This window comes from Brachyhypopomus gauderio, chromosome 4 (assembly GCF_052324685.1).
Source record: "Brachyhypopomus gauderio isolate BG-103 chromosome 4, BGAUD_0.2, whole genome shotgun sequence".
Taxonomy (NCBI): Eukaryota; Metazoa; Chordata; class Actinopteri; order Gymnotiformes; family Hypopomidae; genus Brachyhypopomus; species Brachyhypopomus gauderio.
The window spans coordinates 21,467,745-21,488,348 of record NC_135214.1 but is presented as its reverse complement, the minus strand read 5'-3'; the positions used below and the strand labels follow the sequence as shown (position 1 = coordinate 21,488,348).

Genomic DNA, 20,604 nt, shown 5'->3' with positions numbered 1-20,604 from the left:
TAAGTGCAGACCCTTTTATTTACAGAGAGTATCAGCTGTTGTCACGGCAGCACGCACCTGTCCTGATGCTAATGCCAAGTTAGCGTTGGAAAATCTGAATGACACGATCAGTAAGCAACAAACTGCACCCAGATGGAGTTTTCACTGTTGCTGGAGACTTTAATCACTCCAATTTGCAAACTGTGGCACCATAAATTCACCAGAATGTCTCCCGCCCCACTAGAGGAAACAACACGTTAGATCATGCTTATACAAACACTGCAGAGGCACACAAGGGTGTCCTGTCCCCCCACAGGGGACCATCTGATCGCCTGTTATGTGTCCTGCTCCATAAGTATGTGCCAGCCACCAAATGTGTGAAAACATCAACAAGGAAACTTAAATCATGGTCAGAAGACGTCGTCTCCTCCCTAAAGCATCAGTTTCGTAACACTGATTGGAATGTTCTTCTCACCAGCTACAAGTCACACAGACTTGGACACACATACTGTATGTCAGCTGTCATGAACTATATCAGCCCATGTACTGGGAACATCCCCTGTCAAGCACACGAAAATCATTCCTAATCTGAATCAGCCCTGCCAGAGCACAGCTCACCTACTGCTGAAGGCATCTGACGTTGCTTTCAGATCTGGAGAAGCTGAATCCTGCTACTCAATCAGGGTGAACCCGAGTAGGGACACATTAAAACCAGACACACCTACAAACTGTCTGTCAAGTGCATCCACAACTCCAACTCTATGGTTGTTTTGACCACTGCAATTTACGGTACCTACAAAGAATGAAGACAAAGATGCCAGTTTCCAAAGTTGCTAGATGAGGTCATTTAGGTTTTTTTTAGGTCTTTGGGAGACTGTTGTAACATGCTGGAAGTTCACCACCGTCATCACCATCACACTGGTGCCAGAGTCTTGCTGCAGCATGCCTGACGTCCACATCACTCTCACCATCATGGTGAAGAAGGGCATCTCCACGGCCCTTCCTTCTGCCCTCGTCCAATAAGGGCGATTACATTTGGATGCTGTTCATCGACATCAGCATTTCGAGGTTGGTTATCAGGCTCAGTGAGCTGTGAATCAGCTCCCCTTTGTGTAACTGGGTCATGGACTTGCTCACTGTAGACACTGTTCTGTGAGGCTGTCCAATCACGCTCTCCAGCTTCACTGAGCTGCAGGACGTCGTGCTGAGCCCTTGGCTCTTCTGGTTACCCGTCACTGTGGGCCTTTACAGTAGATCCAGCATCAAGTTTGCAGTTGGTGTTCAGCCACGTCAGCTGCAACGATGAATCAGACCAGGGATGAGATGCTGCACCTGGCAGCACAGTGCTCCTCCAACAACCTGTCCCTCAACACACAGAAGACCAAGACTAGGCCCAAGTGTTTACTGGGAACTTCTGGAGAAGCCAAGACTGCACAAACTCTCCTGTCACTTTTAGGTAAAGCATCTCACCAGCTCCACCAGCTCACCATCTCACCAGCTCCACCAGCTCACCATCTCACCAGCTCCACCAGCTCACCATCTCACCAGCTCCAGGTTCTTTGGCATTCACGTCTTTGAGGATCTTTGGACCCTCAACATCTCTTATTTTTAAAGGCACAATGGTATTTTTATTATTTTAGAAAACTGGAGAAGATACATCTGTCTCCTGCGTAGGACCTTCACAAACCTTTTCTGCTGCACTATCAAGAGCGGACTGTGAGGAGGTGTGGTAGTTCTACTGTGGCTGACAGCACTGCTGACTGCTAAGTAAAAACAACTGCTCGGCGTGTCATTGGCACACAATTCTCTGCCAATGAAGACCACAAGCACCGTGTGAGCAGAGCACACAGCATCAATGGGGACCCGGGGACAAGATATTGAGGCATTAGTGTCAGAACCAGCTGGCTCAGGTCCAGCTACAACTTCACTGAACTCCACACTAAACCAGTGAACACTACTGTCCATACTGCACCTATGTATTAGTCTTATCAATGTAATACCTACTGTACAGTGTATGATATAAAAACTGTACATATTTAGCCTGTATACTAACATATCTATCTATCTATCTATCTATCTATCTATCTATCTATCTATACATACATACATACATACATACATACATATAAGGACATTCATACAATTTGCAGTACTTAACCAAGAGTACAGATTGAACATGGGAGACAGGTCACATGCTTTCTCACTATTTTTCTAGCTGTAGTTTTGTTTTCTCTATTTATTTATGCACCGTGTCCTTCATCCACTAACATAAAGACGTGTGTGATCTCAGACAGCTGTTTGGTTCTTTCTACAGTGCTTCACATACTTTCTTAAGTCCTATTTTAAGTGATGTGTATACATCTGAATGAATGAACACACTCTAAGAAGGCATTCTTTCATGAACTAACTGGTTTTCAAGAGCCATGATACCAAAACTTCCCAGATTATTATACCCTATCTGTGATTTGAGATGAATAATCAACCCAAAGTATGCAATTTTCAGCATTAATAGTAAAACAGAGCTCACACAATAAGCAGCTTGCACAATATTGCTAACACAATAAGCAGCTTGTTGCCATCCATACTGAGAGAATGTATAAGCAATGTTCAATATATGTTTCTGACCTTTCACACCCTCTATCCTCTGCATGCTATTTCCTTACCTAGGTGATATGTCCCCTTCATCCCAGCAGGGAAAGGCCCTCCTCATCCTCCTGTAATTAATGATGCCTCTCTCATATAACGAGAATAACCTTTACACCAGTTCCCATCAGCAATAAAGGGACCCACACATTTTTCTAAATCTGTATGCTTACAATTTGTTATGATCAAATCAGCCCATAAGCTATACGTTACCCATCACCAGTGTGTGATTGTTTACACTGGGTGCAGTGGTTGGCACTCTAATGAAACTAGTCAAACCTGTCATTCTACAGGTTTCTTCATTTGATTTCAGACGTGCACAGTGAAAGCCCATTGTGACTTTGTGATTATACCTTGTATATATCTGAGCCACGAAAAAGGAACAGACATCTACAATAAACAATATTTATAATGACACTTTGCCTTACATTAAAACATGCACAATTATTCTACAATTACTTAATTTAAACTTTGTCTGCTGGAGAAAATGTCAACACAGATCAGCTTTCCTCACTATACGGGGGGAAGGTATGAATGAAGTGGTAGTTCCTGCTATTGCGTTTTATAGATCTATTCAAAACATTTCAATTAAACTACCAATTCCTACACTATCTTTCCCCCTATATCTCCACCATAGCTGCTGAGGGCAAAGATGAGCTTTACTTTGGTACAAGTGAGGTCAGTCAACACATCTTTTCTATCTGTAAGTGTTTGCATTGGCTGTTCTTACAAGTACATTTACATTAATAATTACGCTGAAACCTTTTGGTGAAAACCAGATTACTGATGAAAGAGGTCTTCAGAACAACAGAGAACCGTAGTGGCACCAGGAAAAATTTATAACAAAATTCACCGTAAAATGAAAGCAGTCTATTAGACATAGATATGGGATACACGTATCTAATAAAATAATCATATATAAAATTTAATGAAGACTATTTAATGAAAAAGCACATGCTTAAAACAAGTAATAATTATGGGCAATTATGAGTAATTATGGGCAAAACTTTTGTATTATGCCTATAACTTGCCCTTTGTTTTATGTCAAATTAGATTTGTAAATGTATTTTTTATTTATTGTAATTAAATCTAACTGGAAATTAAGAAATTATGAAATGAAGAAAGCAAGATATTTGAAAAATTTGAAAGGACTTGTTAATTTCAAGTCAAATATATCCTCCCCAAACATGTTAAGCTGGTAAAAGGACACAGTTGCCAGCTAGCATAACCTCAGCTGCTGTTTAAGACGTTGGTGTCCTCAGTGTTCTCTAGCCTGTTAGTTAGACTGAAGACATACCGACCCAACTGTCTCAGTTAGACTAAAGACATACCACCTCAACTGTCTCAGTTAGAATAAAGACATACCGACCCAACTATCTTTTAGACTAAAAACATACCGACCCAAATATCAGTTAGACTAAAGACATACCGACCCAACTATCAGTTAGACTGAAGACATACCAACCCAACTGTCTCAGACTAAAAACATACCGACCCAACTATCAGTTAGACTAAAGACATACCAACCCAACAGTCTCAGTTAGACTAAAATCATACCGACCCAACTATCAGTTAGACTAAAGACATACCAACCCAACTGTCTCAGTTAGACTAAAAACATACCAACCTGACTGTCTCAGTTAGACTCAATACATACTGACCCAACTATCAGTTAGACTAAAGACATACCAACCCAACTATCAGTTAGACTGAAGACATACCAACCCAACTTTCTCAGTTAGACTGAATACATACTGATCCAATTATCAGTTAGACTAAAGACATACCAACCCAACTGTCTCAGTTAGACTAAAAACATGTTGACCCAACTATCAGTTAGACTAAAGACATACCAACCCAACTGTCTCAGTTAGACTAAAGACATACCAACCTGACTGTCTCAGTTAAGACTAAAGACATACCTACCCAACTATCAGTTAAACTAGACATACTGACCCAACTCAGTTAAACTAAAGACATACTGACCCAACTATCAGTTAAACTAGACATACTGACCCAACTATCAGTTAAACAAGACATACCGACCCAACTCAGTTAAACTAAAGACATACTGACCCAACTATCAGTTAGACTAAAGACATACTGACCCAACTATCAGTTAAACTAAAGACATACTGACCCAACTGTCTCAGTTAGACTAAAGACACATTGACCCAACTATCAGTTGTCGGTTACTAGACGTGGCCTGTATTCAGTGTGGTGTGTTATGTACCACTGATTCTAGCTGGTTAAATATTACACGAAACAATATAATATATACAGATAAATAATATAACAGATAGACAATCTTAATTGCATAAGGGTTGTTTTGTCATATTGTGGTTTCATCTAGCAAGGCAGTGTGCTAGGCTAACATTTTATTTCGATGCACAGAAAGTAGTTTTCTTGTGCTAACTACTGGTGGAACGTTTGTCATTACCATGAGGTTAATAAACACAATTTAATGGAAGTGTGATCTCATTTGCATGGTGTAACCTAGCACATATTAGCTTTCCTGCATTAGTAAAGTTACTACTCTGGATGAATGATAACTTTTAACCATTAGCCTTATGTCTTTATTGGACTTCGTCCTGATGCATGAAGTAAGCATTGAGCAAAACTGTTTTATTGCACATTTCTTTAATCTGTATTGATTCATGTTATATTTAATATTAACACAACAACCATCTTCTACATTTCAAGTAGTTCAGCAGTGTGTTATAATAGGTGTAGAAAAATAAAGATGGTCTACTTATGAGTTCATGATTTAAACAGGATGCTGCTTTTGCAATGTGTGTGATCTAGATCTGCTCTTTGTTTGAGTGGACAATCAGGAAACACAGAGGTAAGAGACTTCCAGAGCCCAGAACAGCTGTTGATATGGACAAACCAGATGATAAGCATGTATACACACACACACACACACACACACACACACACACACACACACACACACACACATACACACACACACAAGCATACACCAACTCCCTTAAAATAAAAATAAAAACTAAATAAATAAATGTGTCATCAGTCTGATGAATTGAAACCTATCAGCCTTGTCTGTATGTACACTTATCCAGCTTACTGCTGTGACTCATCTTCTGGTGGCTTTTCTGCATTATAACCTACATCTACATTTTTTCAGTGAACAAAATAAATACTGAATATACAGTATTCAGTAATTATTTTTGTTGAGTCCATTAACCAATCACTTTTCCCTTCAAGCAAGCTGGCTTGTTGTGGGGAGAGTCCAGGGTGAAGATGAATAAGGGTGTGTGATTCATTCTGTCACAGCCCCTCTCGTGGGACACTAACATCGCCTGTGTCATCTCTCTCCCTTCATTCCTTTATTTAATGTTTCATTACTGGCCACACACACACATGCACAGAACACACATATGCACACACACAGAAACACGATTCCCAATAAAATGACACTGATTAAAACCTATTTTAAAAATTATATGGATCTTGAAAGATATGTAAGTTGTGAATTTGAGGAAACACAAGTCACTAATCAGGAGCATGAAACGAGGGACACACATGCAAATATGTGTTTGAGTGGCAGAAAGAGCCAAATATTTATTTGTGTAGGTCTTACATAAAGTGTTGCAGATCAATAATTAAAATGCCCTCTTTTGAATATCATAAATACATGACATTTGAGATAAAGTTTCTGTCAGCTTTCTCTCTTTCTCCTTCATTGTCTCTTCACCAGACCTTTCCCTGTCTTCTGCTGATGTTCATTCATTTTGTAAAAGTACGTTTAGCCTGTTCCATGTGCTTTTGTTGTTAGTTCTGTCTGCCACGCATTAATGTTTTTAGCTCCGCCCTTTGTTCTGATGTTCAGCTGTTTCTAGCTTGGTTTATCAATTAGTCCGTGGCTCTGTTTGAAATAGCCTACTACATACTGGATACTGTATACTGAACTCAGTATATACCATATACTGCATACTTGTCCTCGTAGTAGTATGCAGTACAGTTTCCAGTATGCGACAAAAGCAAAGCGTACTACGGGGTCACGTGATCGTACCATTGCATGATGGGATGCAGTACACCACGAAGATAGCTCTGTTCGCGTACTGGAATATTTTGCGGAAGTAGTAGGTCATCCGGGTATGTTTCGCGTACTGGAAAATTTCATTTTGGTCACATACTGCATACGGCATACTGATTTGGGGCTCGATCAGTACGCCAGTAGTATGTAGTAGGCTATTTCGAACACAGCCCATGTGTACATACCCCTAACTTTCAGTTCCTGTTTACTGACCACTTAGTTTACTACAGCCAGTCCATCTTTGCCTGTATCTTTGATCCTCTTAACCTGTATCTGTGTCTGTAATTTGTCCTTCTCTAGTGTGTGGTTCAGTCACTCTGTTTATTCTGCCTTGTGTTGGTTTGTCTAATATGACTCTTCATGTTGGCTATACGACCCTGGAATGTTTAAACGACTCTTCTTATGGATTTGGACCTCCACCTCCCAATCCCTCAGAGCCGTTGGCATTACACACCCCTATTCCTCATACTAATTCATACGTTTTTCCCATGACTGCCTGGTGTATTCTCCCCATCTCAGTCCTGCCTGCAAACCTGTTATTACCTCTCACTCTCTCTCTTTTATATAGGTTGCATTGTGTGTAGCACAAAACTGAAAAGCGGCTTGAGGCTCTTCAGAGATTTTCAGGAGACATTTGTGACTCTACCCGGGCCCCCTGGTCTTCTGCCTCTCATCCCCTCGGTCTCTCTCTCCACCATTTGGAGATGCATGAAGTTCTCTGCTGGCGTTCTGCACACCGTGGCTGTCCTGTTCATGATGGAGTGTTCTGGGCCTGCACGCTCTCCCTTTCCACAGGGTGTAAACTCTTCACTCGTCTCTCACATCTCCTGTTTTTCTCTTTCTCTATCCTAATTCTTTATTTTAGGGTTGGTTTATAACCCAAGATAACCCATCCTGTGGGATATGGCAGATATTTAGTGAATCACTCATAAATCAAAAGAATGTAATGTAGTTTAAATATCTGAGTTTGACTAAATACCTGAAATATTCACTTGAAGTGCTTCTTTATCTAGTAAAATTATTCATCTCTGATTATTAATAGTTATTCATTATTAACTCATCTAGCTTTTGTTATTATCAATTTCAGATTTGTATCTGATAATGCATTTGTTAATCACAATTTATAAAATGATACAGTGCTTAAAACTGCACAAATGTACAAATAAATAGCATCTTAATAGCATCTTAAGAACTATGTGGCAAGAAAACTAAAGGTATAATCACAAAGATATAGCAATGGACAGTAAAGACAGTAAAATTCTCACGGTACATTCACTGAGAGCCTGTGAACGTCTATGTTTCAGAGCAAAGATCAAAGGTAGTATATTCAACAGTAAAGCCTTTGAGAGCAGTTGCACTCCACAAACTTATTGATTTTCACTGACACCCCCCCCCCCCCCCCCCCCCCTCTTTCCGTTGTCCCTGCTAAGATCTGAACAATCCAAACACTTTGGAAACATGAGAAGGGCCAACACGGACACTTATGGTAAAACAGAGAGGGCTGACCGTTTATGTGGCATTGAGTGTGACGCGTCCCGTCAGCTGAAGCCCTCGCGGGGATCTCACACTGCCTGCACCACTGGAGACAAGACCACCTGAGTCTCATTAGCTTCCCTGCTGGCCACATTCGACCCACCCCTGAGGACTAAGCAACCGTACACACTTCTCACACGTTTCTCATTCTGGACTTTCATTTTGTTGACTGTGTCAGCACCTTCCAAATACTATTGGGGTAAACTACATTGGGGTTACAGGATGTGGAGAGGTGAGGCCAGCGTATATCATATACTCATTAAACTTTGGAGGCAAGACCTTTTCACGTTGCCTCATTTGCCAAGGAGATCTCACCTAGCTCACGGTGAGCCAAGGAAAACGCTCTGACTGTGCTATTCATAAACAGGGAAAAAAAGTACACGGCCCATTTAGAGCAACATGATGAGGTTTGCTTTACTGCCAGCTCCTGACTCTTGGCTTCCAACACTCAATCAATTCATTTTCAGAGTGGAACATGCCCTCACACTCTGAGTTTTAACTAACTCAGTGGAAGAGTCACCACCAGGTGGCTGGTCATTTATGGAAGGCTGCGTGATGAAAAGCCAGAAGACAACAGACACATCAGGTTTGCAAGTTTCAGTTATTCAGACATTGACTTGCAGTGTTTAACTTCTGCTTATTCACTTTGAATTGTGTATAAAAGGCGACAGAATGTCAAAATGATAAAGAATTACTAAAACATTCATACAAATTAGTTTCTTTGCAGTGGTGGATGGTTAATATCCACTTTACATGGCAGTAATGACATAATTTTCAAAACTACAGAAATTGTAAAATTTTCTTTCCTAATTATATCAGAGGTATTCGTGCTTCACCTGAAACTGCACAAAATAAAGCGTGCGGTTCAGCCAAGAATTCTTATACTTTATGAATAATGAAAACAACTCTGCTTTACTTTATTTGTCATGAGACAAATTATTGTGACACAAATGGGCAATAGGATTTGTGGTTTTAACTGACATTTCCTGACAATAAGAGATAATAAGCTCTCAATACAACTGCCTTAGACACTACAGATACAGTGAAACAATAATCTGTTTCCAAGATGTCTGCCTGAAACAAGCAAAATGGGTGCCTATAACTGGCCATACATGTGTAAAGATAAGGTACTGCACATGGAATTCTACTCTGAAATATAATTTTGCTATGAAGCTAAAATTAGATTAAACCCACCTGATAAAAAAGCATAAAAGAAAGCAGCGCAGTGTTTTTTTAAGTGAACTGATGTGAGATTATTTCTGTACAGTGAAAAACCAGAAGCAAGACGTGGTTTGCACAGATGCTAGTTGCAAAGACAAGACTATTTATCACATATAATTGCATTTCTTTGTTGCTGGGGCCAGATTAAATGTAAGCAAACTTTGTTTATGTATCCCTCCTTATTCATAAAAATGATGAATGTAGCCAGACAGCTATGCTGGAGATATCATGCTGACCTATCTGTAATAAACAGGACGCTGCCCTGCCTGATAACTCTGAAATTACATTCATTTAAATAGTTACAGTACCATGGTATAACTAGGCCGCACCAGGCTTGTATTCTGATGCAGTACCACCGAACTACTGGCTAGGCTAGGCTAGGCTACGGTTCTTTTACTTTTGTACAATACATGAGACAGAGAGTCTGAAATCAAAATAGTAAAGGCATTTAAGCCAAACTAACTAAAGTCAGGACCTCTCACTAGGCCAAGTAGCTGACTAGTAGGCCTATAATTAATTTCAGAAGACTATAAATAACAAAGACTGGAGACTGGAGGTAGATTTCATGAGAGGGCTATAATGTTCTTCACCAAGAATGTGCCCGGACTCAGAACCTTGGTTAATAATCTATATTATATCGAGCATGTTTACACCTTGTATTATCTTTCTTTTTTAGTTATCGAATCACATTGGAATAAAATGAATGGAAAACCAGTTGTAAACAAACTAAACACAAACCGCATTTGGATTACACAAACCAGAGATGGTCAGATTCAAATCTTGACATTTAATAGTAGTGCAAACCGAATGTATCTTTTGTGTCCACATACAATACAATTATGAAAGAGGAAATGCATCTGCTGCTGAAAGCAGAAGTTATAGCGGCTGCCAAATCATCGTGCGCCAAAGCAGAACGAGCTGCCAGCCAATTAACCCACAATTCACCACAGCCAGGTTCCGACGAGCCAGTCCACTTCCTGTTCCTTCAGTTATATCAACAAAAGACTCCAAATATTCGAAGGACACCCACAAAAGACTTCAAATAGCGAACAGCTAAAAACCGAACAGTTGTAAAGTATGTGTTACACTAAAAAGAGTAAATAAAACGTGTGCATTTCCTTTTTATTTCAGCAAACAGGTTTTGGGCAGTAGCATGCTAATGCTACCATTTCTGCTGGTGCCGATTGGCTGGTGAAGTGATGCTACAGTAGTAGACTTAGCAGCCTACTCAGTGATGATTCTGTCTGTTGGGGCCCTAGGCAACAATTCACAGGGCCCCTTTAGGGAATTCATGTGTCATACTTCCATTGCAAACTTCACACATTGCTATTGCTTTAATTTAAAGTTTGTCAGCACTCAGGGGCTGGCCCTTGACTGGCCTAGGGCTGCAAGCAGTTGCCTGCCTTGATAGGTAGCAAGGGGCACCTCTGGACCTACTACCCAAAACAAGTTTGCTGTAGAAAAATTAATTTGTAATTTTTAACCATTTGGTCATTCATGCCCATTATTTTGCAGGTGCCTTCGCTGACATTACAGAGTGGCATTTATCTGCAGAAAGTCTGATCTCACCACATAGCAAGCTAGATACACCAGCTAATGGTAAATATCAATTGCAACATTGTGTTTAGATTTTCTTTCCTAATTACATTAGGAAGTTACAGAGATTACATTAATATATGAGCTATATTGGTAAGTTCACACAGGCAAAATGGGCAGCCATGGTCTGGTGGTTAGGGAATTGGTCTTGTGACCATTAGTCACAAGTGTGCACTTTGTAAGTCGCTCTGGATAAGAGCGTCTGCTAAATGCTATAAATGTAAAATGTTAATTCCATTTAGGCTATATGCTAAGCATGACAAAAATTGGTTGTAAATTAGATAATTTTGTAAAATAGATCATATTAGTACTATTAGCAAAACTGCCAGTTATTTTGTTTTAGCTACACACAATTTTTCATCAACTTTCTTTTGCTTGGCAAACACTTGATGGCTTGAAAGGAGTAATCAAATGGGGAGGTCAGTATACCCTTATCAGCTCTGCCTATTCAGGGCTTATGAATCATGTTAAATCAAGATAGAAACAAGCTTATACGTGTATTGGAGCAATGCATGTAAAAGTGAAAGAAATTCTTTTAAGAGTCACATGTCCTACTAGACGTTGGAACAGCATCCAGTAACTTTACTGGCTCGTGGGTTTGAGACCTGCTCATTTGAGATTGGGTTTGAGAAACAGTCTACTGTTACAACACAAAAACAGATAGTGGACCAACACATCACACGGTTACATACATACAGATACAGACAACTCTTTCTCTGGTTCTCCCTTTGTTTTTACATGTCCATCCATCCATCCACCTCCCATCTGTTTCTCTTGTCTGAAGTGCTGTATGCATCATCAATATTCTCCTCCCTCTGCAGTCTTATCAACAGAAACCCTTAAATCAGCACAGATCTTGTATGCTGCAGAGACCTGCTTTACCAATGTGAGACAAACACTGATGCATACAAGTGAATATTAACGTTTGGGTATCTCCCACTCTGAGTACTACTGACCCTAAACACCCACATGAACAGGTATGGGCTGTCACGTATGGATATACACTGTGCCTGTGCCTCTGATTGTGTGCGAATGTGTGTGTGTGTGTGTGTGTGTGTGTGTTCTCCTACCTCCAGTAGGTCTGGTGCTGGGTTGAAGCCACAGAGATTGCAGACCTGTGTGTGGCACTGAGTGCAGGAGTTGTAATTGGGTGGGTCGCTGGATCCTATATTAAGCTCAGTTTTACATAACGGGCAGTTGACTTTGGGCGCCTGGCTGGCAGCAGACGCCTGCTTCAGAGGGGACTGGGGCAGCGTCTGCTGGGGCGCCTTCTGATGATGCGCCGGCGACTGCTGCTGTGGCCCCTTTTGATGATGCGCCGGTGACTGCTGTTGGGGCGCCTTCTGATGATGCGCCGGCGACTGCTGTTGGGGCGCCTTCTGATGATGCGCTGGCGACTGCTGCTGTGGCCCCTTCTGATGATGCGCTGGTGACGGCTGCTGCTGTGACTGTTTCTGTGGAGGAGCGTGAGGGCCCTGTGGAGCGTGAGGGCCCTGCGGACCGTGAGGGCCCTGGGGAGCGTGAGGGCCCTGCGGACCGTGAGGGCCCTGTGGACCGTGAGGGCCCTGGGGAGCAGTCACACTGGCTCCCACCGGTTTGCCTGCTCCAGTAGCTCCTGTTGTGCCCTTAGCATTAGCATCGCTAAAGACCACCCTGTTAGCCTGGCCGCTCGGCTGGCGGCCGGGCGAGGCCTGTGGCGAGGCCCCGCCTCCTGGGAGTGGGTCAACCGAGATCAGTGTGCTCGCCTGGTTCAGAAGAGAAGCACCGAAGCCAAACAGCTTGGTAAGGCCGTCCTGTGCAATGGGCTCTGGGGCTGAAACAGGTCGCCTAGCCGGCGAGCTTCCAGCACTTCGGATCTGGTCTGTTCGGCCCACGTGGTGCACCGGAGAGCCATGGGCAAGTTCTGGCTGCGACGGGGCCTTGGCCATGCCTGGTAAGGGCACAGCTCCAGGATGAGGGATCCGTGGCCCGGTGGGGCCGGATGCTCTCTGCCCAAACTCTGCACGCTGTCCCTGGGGAGTCGGGGGCCCTGACAGGGTGCCCGGATGTGTATAGCCAGGTTGAGAAGGTCCAGTTTGGGTGGACGGGCTTGGTTGAGGGCCAGTCTGGTAAGGGCCGGTAGATCCTCCCTGTCTCTGAGGACCAGGGGAGGCCTGGGTTTGAGCCTGGGGTTGGCTTTTGGAATGTGGCTGAGTTTGAGGCTGTGTCTGTGGCTGAGATTGTGGCTTGGGCTGAGAAGAGGCCTGGGAGTGAGGAGGTTGTGGCTTGGGTTGGGCAGCGGGTTGGGTATGGGGAGGGGTGGGCTCAGGCTTGGGGTGGTGGGAGGGAGAATGAATCTGCTGTTGGCTCTTAGACCGAGGAGTGGTCATGTCCATTCCTAGTGCTCTCTGCATCTGACAGTTCAGACATAGCCACTCCTGGACCTGTAGAAACACAAACACACACATGCAAATTAAACACACTAAAACTCCTGTATTTATGCATCTAGATGAACTCTACTAAACTCTACTAAACTCTACTCTACTAAAAAAAATGATAATGATAATTGAGCAAGTTTGATAGAATAACCACAATTAAATAAGGTCTGTACCATGCTCACTCCAAAGGAAGGAAATTATTTCTAAACACTGGTACTAATACATAAAGAGAATAATTTTCAATAAAAAGCTGTGATTTTATATTATTATGTCACAAAGTACGCTGACCAAGCCTGACTGTGACAGTTCTGATCCTCTCATGGGCTTAGGTATTAAAATCTCTGTCTGTCTCTGTCTTCTGCCCGTCACTGGCCTTACTCAATGAAGAGCAATTGAAGGTAATTTGAAAACGTAACTTCAATGTCAGACAGTATAAGAAAAAGGGAGGGACCTTGGTATTATCTCTGGACCAGGGCGGAGGGTTCTGGTGGGGGGGTGGGGGGGGTGGGGGGGGGGGTGGGGGGGGGGGGTGGGGGGTGGTTCTGAGACACAGGATCTGACAGAAAGTGCTGAACGTATCAAAAGTTATCACAATTATCAACAGCTCTCAGCTCATATGTTTAGGGGTTAGGACTTGCCTAGTCTCACTCCCTCTTCCTCTCTTTCTTTCTCTGGTCCTTCTCACTCTTCTTTCTCTTTCTCTCTCTCTCTCTCTCTCTCTCTCTCTCTCTCTCTCTCTCACACACACACACACACACTTTACTGTCTCTGTCTCCCATCATCATTACTTCAATTACCATGATACGATGTAATGGCTGCTTCTCCATAAATCTACAGCAACAGGCAAAGGCTCTAATCGGTATAATTAGACAGACATTTTAGTCTCCCTCCACTTTTTCTCTACAGGCCCCCCCCCCAAGACCACCAGTGCATTAGGGTCACTACAACCATTACAGTGAGTGTTCAGTCCTGGGTTAAGATGCCTTATTGGAAAATAGCTCACTAGCCTGCTAGGAGACCTTCAACATCCATAAAAATGTCTTTCCCTGTTGACTCAAAATAACACTGCAGAAAGAACATTACAATCATATTGTTATATTAAGTTTGCAATGGATAACACATTCACAAAATCAAAACAGTCTAAAAAACATATTTTTACATTTCTATTGTTTTCATAAATGATAACTTATTATTAAATAAATCAAAATGGACAATAGCATCTCTCCTTTCTTGATTTCTCAATAGTGATCTGTCTTTGATTTCAAATTGGCAATTTTGTAATTTATTAATTTAATGGGGCATTGATGAGAAATGTTAAATGACCTGCAATGAGTTTTGACTGGTGAATGTGTGCAGTGAAAACAGACGAGACTCAGATCTGACCCTGTCATTAAATATTAACCCAAGCTAAAAGCTCACTGGGTGAGAGCTGCCATTTGCAAACCACACGATAAAGAGCCCGGTCAATATAAATTGCATGAACAAACACACGCACACACACACACGTATGCAGGCTAATAAACACGCAGGCTAGACAGCTCACCCAATAGCGTGAGGGGGGGGATAGGGGGGGGGGGGGGGGGGGGGGGGGGGGGGGGGGGTTGGTATGGCACTCAACCAGGACTGAATCTGACAGTGAATGGTAGAGTTTGGACAGAAATGGAAGACTGGTGATCTCCACTGCCTGTCACATCTCTGCACACAGCTCCACCTTTCTTCCATTTTACTGACGTCTACAAAGATGCCAGATGCCATCACTGAAATTTCAACTCATGAACAAGTTTCAAAACAACTTTGCTTCACACACAATTCACACAACCAAAGCGAGTTGGCATAGCCATCATACACAGAGAAGTATGAGGCAGCTATGACCTAATCTAGTTGACTCAGCTCTGATGTTAAAAAGCACATATATAATCACCTATACACAAACTAAAATGTAATATGTACATGTTAAATGATTTCCTCACATTTACAGAGCATTACTACAAAGCCCTTTGGGCATGTGTAGATGTAGTCTGGGTCTATATATGTACTTCCTGTGGGCGTGGCTGTTTGTGTATGTGTTCACTCGTCTCATTAGTCCAATGTGCTACATGCGGTGCTTGTTGTGTGCTAAATATATATTGTGTGTGTTAGTCTTGTCCTGTGCTCGTCTGCTACCTTAGTAGCATTTGATAAATAAAGCGTCACTATTCTGGATGCTTGACTTGGCATCCCTTCCTCACCTATTATAGTTACACTTTACACGTCCTAGGTACATTCATGGTGATGTTTAGTTTTACATAATAAAAGTAATAAAATGTAATAAAAGGTTGTTAACAGTAGAGTATAATCAGAATGTTGGTTTGTTTGTTACTATTTCATTTGCACTCTGGCTAGCAGTGTGATTTCTCAACTATAATCATCTACTTTAAACTACCCTGCACTTTTTAGCACAACCCACTTATTTCATGTTCGTGCAGGTCTCCAACTTGAATAATTTCACTACCACAGGACTTCAAAGAGACTCAGTGGTTTAGCTAGCAAAACAGCAGGGTGTAATCGCCCTTGACCCCAGTTCATTTCCCTGCCATATTCTTCCTTTACATTGTGGTGGTATTACACTGCTGAATAATTGATAACGGACGACAGTGGAGCCCATCAGGTAAAATTGAAGACACAAGTGTCATTAGCTGGAACTAAGAGCTTAATGAGGCTGATCAGCAAATACACAAACAATGAGAAGCAAAACTGAAACTCCTGAAGGGACTTTCCTATGAAAAGTGAAGACAAAATGAAGGAAAAACCATAGGGAAACTAGACTATATACTATACTACTTATAGGGAAATAAAAGACCTTTTGGGTTTAGGTGAAGAAAAAGCTTAACACCCAAGAAATCAGAAATGTTTTCATTGGAGGGGCAATGCTTCTTTGGTAGGCTTTTATGATACAACAAAGAAAATGTTATTTTATGCAACGCCACATATATTGACAGTGCACAGAATTGCTGAAATTGCTATTTAACACCTAGACAGCATGAATATGCCACCATTACAATATGTAATTACTGTACACCCAAAGAGACTAAGGTCCAGGCCAACCTTAATGATATTCTGTCATTTCAGAATCAGAACATAAACCAATGGTCATTGAGGTGTCAAGAAATTAGATAAATGGGTCTAAAAGAAATGGAAATACACCAACATCACAATGTACAAAAATGAACACGTCTAATGGTGAACACTTCTAATGATAAACACTTCTGGGGCAGCCATGATATGGGGCAGTCATGGTCTGGTGGTTAGGGAACTGGTCTTGTGACCGGAGGGTCGTGGGTTCGATTCCCATGACTGAGGCGCACTTGAGCAAAGCATTTAACCCCAATTGCTCCCTGGGCACCGGGCTAGGGCTGCCCACCACTTTGGGCATGTGTGCACCACAGCACACTAGTAATCACTAGTGTGTGTTCTAACTGCACAGATGGGTAAATGCGGAGGACAAATTTTGATTGTGGTATATATTCACAATTGACAAATATGGCACATTACACTTTCTTTCTTTTTTTTTCTAATGGTGAACACCTCTAATGATAAGCATTTCTAATGGTAAACACTTCTAACTGTGAACACTTCTAATGGTGAACACTTCTAATGGTGAACACCTCTAATGGTGAACACTTCTAATGGTGTAGCTGAGTACGAAGAAACATGTCAAAGTGCAAACACTGATGACAGTTTGGAAGGACAACAATATATTTGCTCTGGACAGCTTCCATTATGAGCAGAAAACATTTCAGCAGTGCAAATTACTGCAAATTCATGGGTAAAAACTATTACTTGATTCATGGATGGACATCTGGCAAAAGCCTATTAGCCTAGCTTCACTATGTCAGCATGGAATCTAAACAGATTTTTCCATGCTTTATAAGATTCAGTTTACCACTTGTGCTGATGGAAACAGGTGCATGTTTCGTGGACACTTTTCCCCTCTGAAAAGTGAGTAGAGGTTTGCAGGCTGGCTGCTGTAATCCTGCAGTGCAGGTTTAAACGAGACCACTGCCATGTGGTCAGTCAGGCAGGCCATATGCATTAGATCTGTTCCTCTCTGTTACTGCCAATGGCATTAGTGAAAAGTGAGTAGAGGCCAATGGCATTAGTGAAAAGTGAGTAGAGGCCAATGGCATTAGTGCAGAAAGAGAAGGAACACTGATAAAAGAAGAATTTACTTGCACCAAATGCAAATAAACTGTTAAAGTATATTATGGGAACAGGGTGTGTTTAAGTTTTCACATATGATGTGTGTTTACATCATTACTATTACACGCATTATGTTAGTGACAGTGGGGAAGCGTCAGGGCCCTCTACGCCCTCTCAGAGGGCCTAAAATATTCTTAAAACATAAATATATATAATTTATCCAGTTAAAAAAAATCTACTTACAGTTTGACAATCGACATCTAAACAATTACAGAAATATAAGCAAATTAATTATTCATCCGTGTCTATTCAATCTGTGTTGGAAGGTGAGGGGTTAAGTGGAAGCCTGTGAGCCTGTGTCTCCCCCTATCAGGACTGCGATGCCCGCTGTTCGTTTACAGAGGGCCTGGCAGTTCTAATTCAATGCAATAACAGTTTCAAATGACAGCAAAATTGACCAATCATATCTTCCCTCTTAGTGGGCGGGCTTAACTGGATGATAATTTCCGCCCGCTGTGGCGACGCTAGCTGTCGTTAGCGTACCACCGCTATCTAGTTTCGATTCAGTCCTTTTGTTGCCCTCGTGCGCGTTGTTTACATATTCCGCTTCTGAAGAACACAGAGCTGTGAACCTTATTTTGTTGGAACCTTATTTTGCTTAAGAAGTTATCTAGTACAAATATTATTGTTTATTGCGTTTCTAAAGCTCTACTGTCGTCTCAGTTTTTTATTTATTGCAGTTAATTAGAAAAGGAAAAAATTTTGTTTTTTGTTTTGTTTTTTTTTTTGGGGTGGGAGCGGGCCCAGGTTTAATGGTCACGGTTCGCTACTGATCATGGAGTAACCAGATAATATTCTTATGTGCAAATGTACACAAACGCAGCTAAGGAAAGAGCATGGATGTATTCACCTAGAATATACAGTGTATTTAAACATAGCTTGTGCATTTACCCCATACACTTGAACATGTAACAGATGAAGGGTAGTCTGACAGCTGTCACAAGGAATTTAGGCAGTAATGGTGAACTAAAATCCAGATCTTTAGTGGCAGTGAACAAAGGAAGCAAAACTTAATCATTTTCCATGTTTTCTCATGACATGATGCTCATTCAAATCCATTCCTAGCCTGGCAAAAAGAAGAGTTAGCACTATATGCAAGTTTGTTTAAAAAAAAAAATGTATATATGAAAATGTGTTTTGGTCTCCCAAGTGCTTTTCCAGATACTGTCGTCATCGTTTTTCATCAGGCTATGTGGACAGTTGCTGAGCCAAAAACTTCAAATTGAGTGCAACCCCTTTCTGTGCCTTCCCTACCCTGCCAATAAAGCAAATCGAACACTCCCAGGGAGAACAACCAACGTTTCATGGTTGTCGAGAGCACTGGCAGCGTTTGTCTTCATACTCTGCCATGAACCGGCACAGGTCCATTTGGGTGGAGACTGTAAAAAAACAAAAACAAACAAACAACAACAAAAAACTGCAGACAACGACACCCACGGCAGTCCAAAATAGACACAGAGACTGACTGTTCCATGATATAGCCTACAGTTCCCTCCAGATTGCTGAAACCTCAATTAGGGACAGATGTGCTGGATATATTTTAAAAAGTCACTTTTTTGACTTGGAGCTGTTCTACTTGTGATCTAGGAATGAATTAACACCCTTGTCTTATACTGATACAAAATTACCCATTTCATGAAAGAACATGTTAGTAAAACTATATTAAATCTATGGTACTCATCTATGTGTGTATGGTATAATTATAAAAGCTTATGATTTTTTTTTACCTTCCATTTTGTAATATTTGGGAACCTTTTAGAATTTAGGGTCAAGCCTACAGTAACCAAACACCCCAGTTAAAAAAGACAGTAAATAACAGACTAATCACACAGTAAAAATTGTCACTACATTGTAAAAAGCAATTACAAGGGTATATGAATTTAACGTGTTTCTTAAATTTTGTTGTTCAATCACAATTACGTTTAATGTGAAAACAATCAGAAGTTGGTCTGGATTAATGTACTGAATGCATTCTGACTGAGTCCTGAAAATGAATGATTCCATGATACAGTTCGTATATGCCAGGGGTACTCAACTGGTGGACCGCGGTCCGGATCCAGACCCGAACGCGATCCTGTCCGAACCCAATCTCATTCCTGATTAACTGGATACGGACCAAAACAAAACCGTAGCATTTATTTCAGGACTATTGAAAAAACACTCTGTCACGAGTTATACATTCGCCACCCCGCTCAACAACTTACGTTCGCCACCCCCACCCGCTCAACAACTTACGTTCGCCACCCCCCCCCCTCTCCACAACTTACGTTCGCCACAACCCCCCCGCTCAACAACTTACGTTCGCCACCCCCCCCCCCCCTCTCCACAACTTACGTTCGCCACCCCCCCCCCCCCTCCACAACCCCCCCGCTCAACAACTTACGTTCACCACCCCCGCCGCACCGGACCTCAGGTCACAGGTATCTGCCAAAATTGGACCGCGGACAAATTTAGTTGAGTACGCCTGGTATATGCTAAGCAGAGCAGTGAAATCTCTGGAAGCCACCGGATCTCAAAGGATCCAAGTTGTGCTTCTAACTAGTGAAAATAGAAATGAAAATTACCAGAAATTGTGAACAAGCGATTTATTAAAATTTGGATTTTACAAAAACTGCTTCTGGAATCTTCTGCATGACCACCCACTGAAGTTATGCTCACACTCTGCGCCAAACGAATCTAGGCAGTTAAACAGCCCAGTTATCCAGCATAGCTGCTGTGACCTTCAAGTGTGGTGCATGCTAGATATCACACATAAAACCAGCCTGAAGAGGATGATTCTGAACATTCATTTGAAAATCTTTGCAGCGTCACATAATTTTCTCAGTTGTATTTAACATTTAGGTTAGTTTCTACATTAGCTGGAGTTAGAATTAATTCGCTTGCTAACAAGTATGCATGGTGATATGAGAATGGTCA

The 20,604-nt window shown here is 41.8% G+C and overlaps 1 protein-coding gene across 2 annotated transcripts in view; it reads right to left on the bottom strand.

The window, feature by feature from the left end:
- bsna (bassoon presynaptic cytomatrix protein a) overlaps nucleotides 1-20,604 on the bottom strand; it is a 103,422-nt gene that overhangs the window by 54,081 nt on the left and 28,737 nt on the right. For both annotated transcript variants that reach the window (XM_077003013.1, XM_077003014.1), the window contains exon 3: nucleotides 12,103-13,455. In XM_077003013.1, coding sequence (XP_076859128.1) covers nucleotides 12,103-13,455 — 1,353 coding nt within the window. The remainder of the gene's footprint in view (nucleotides 1-12,102; nucleotides 13,456-20,604) is intronic.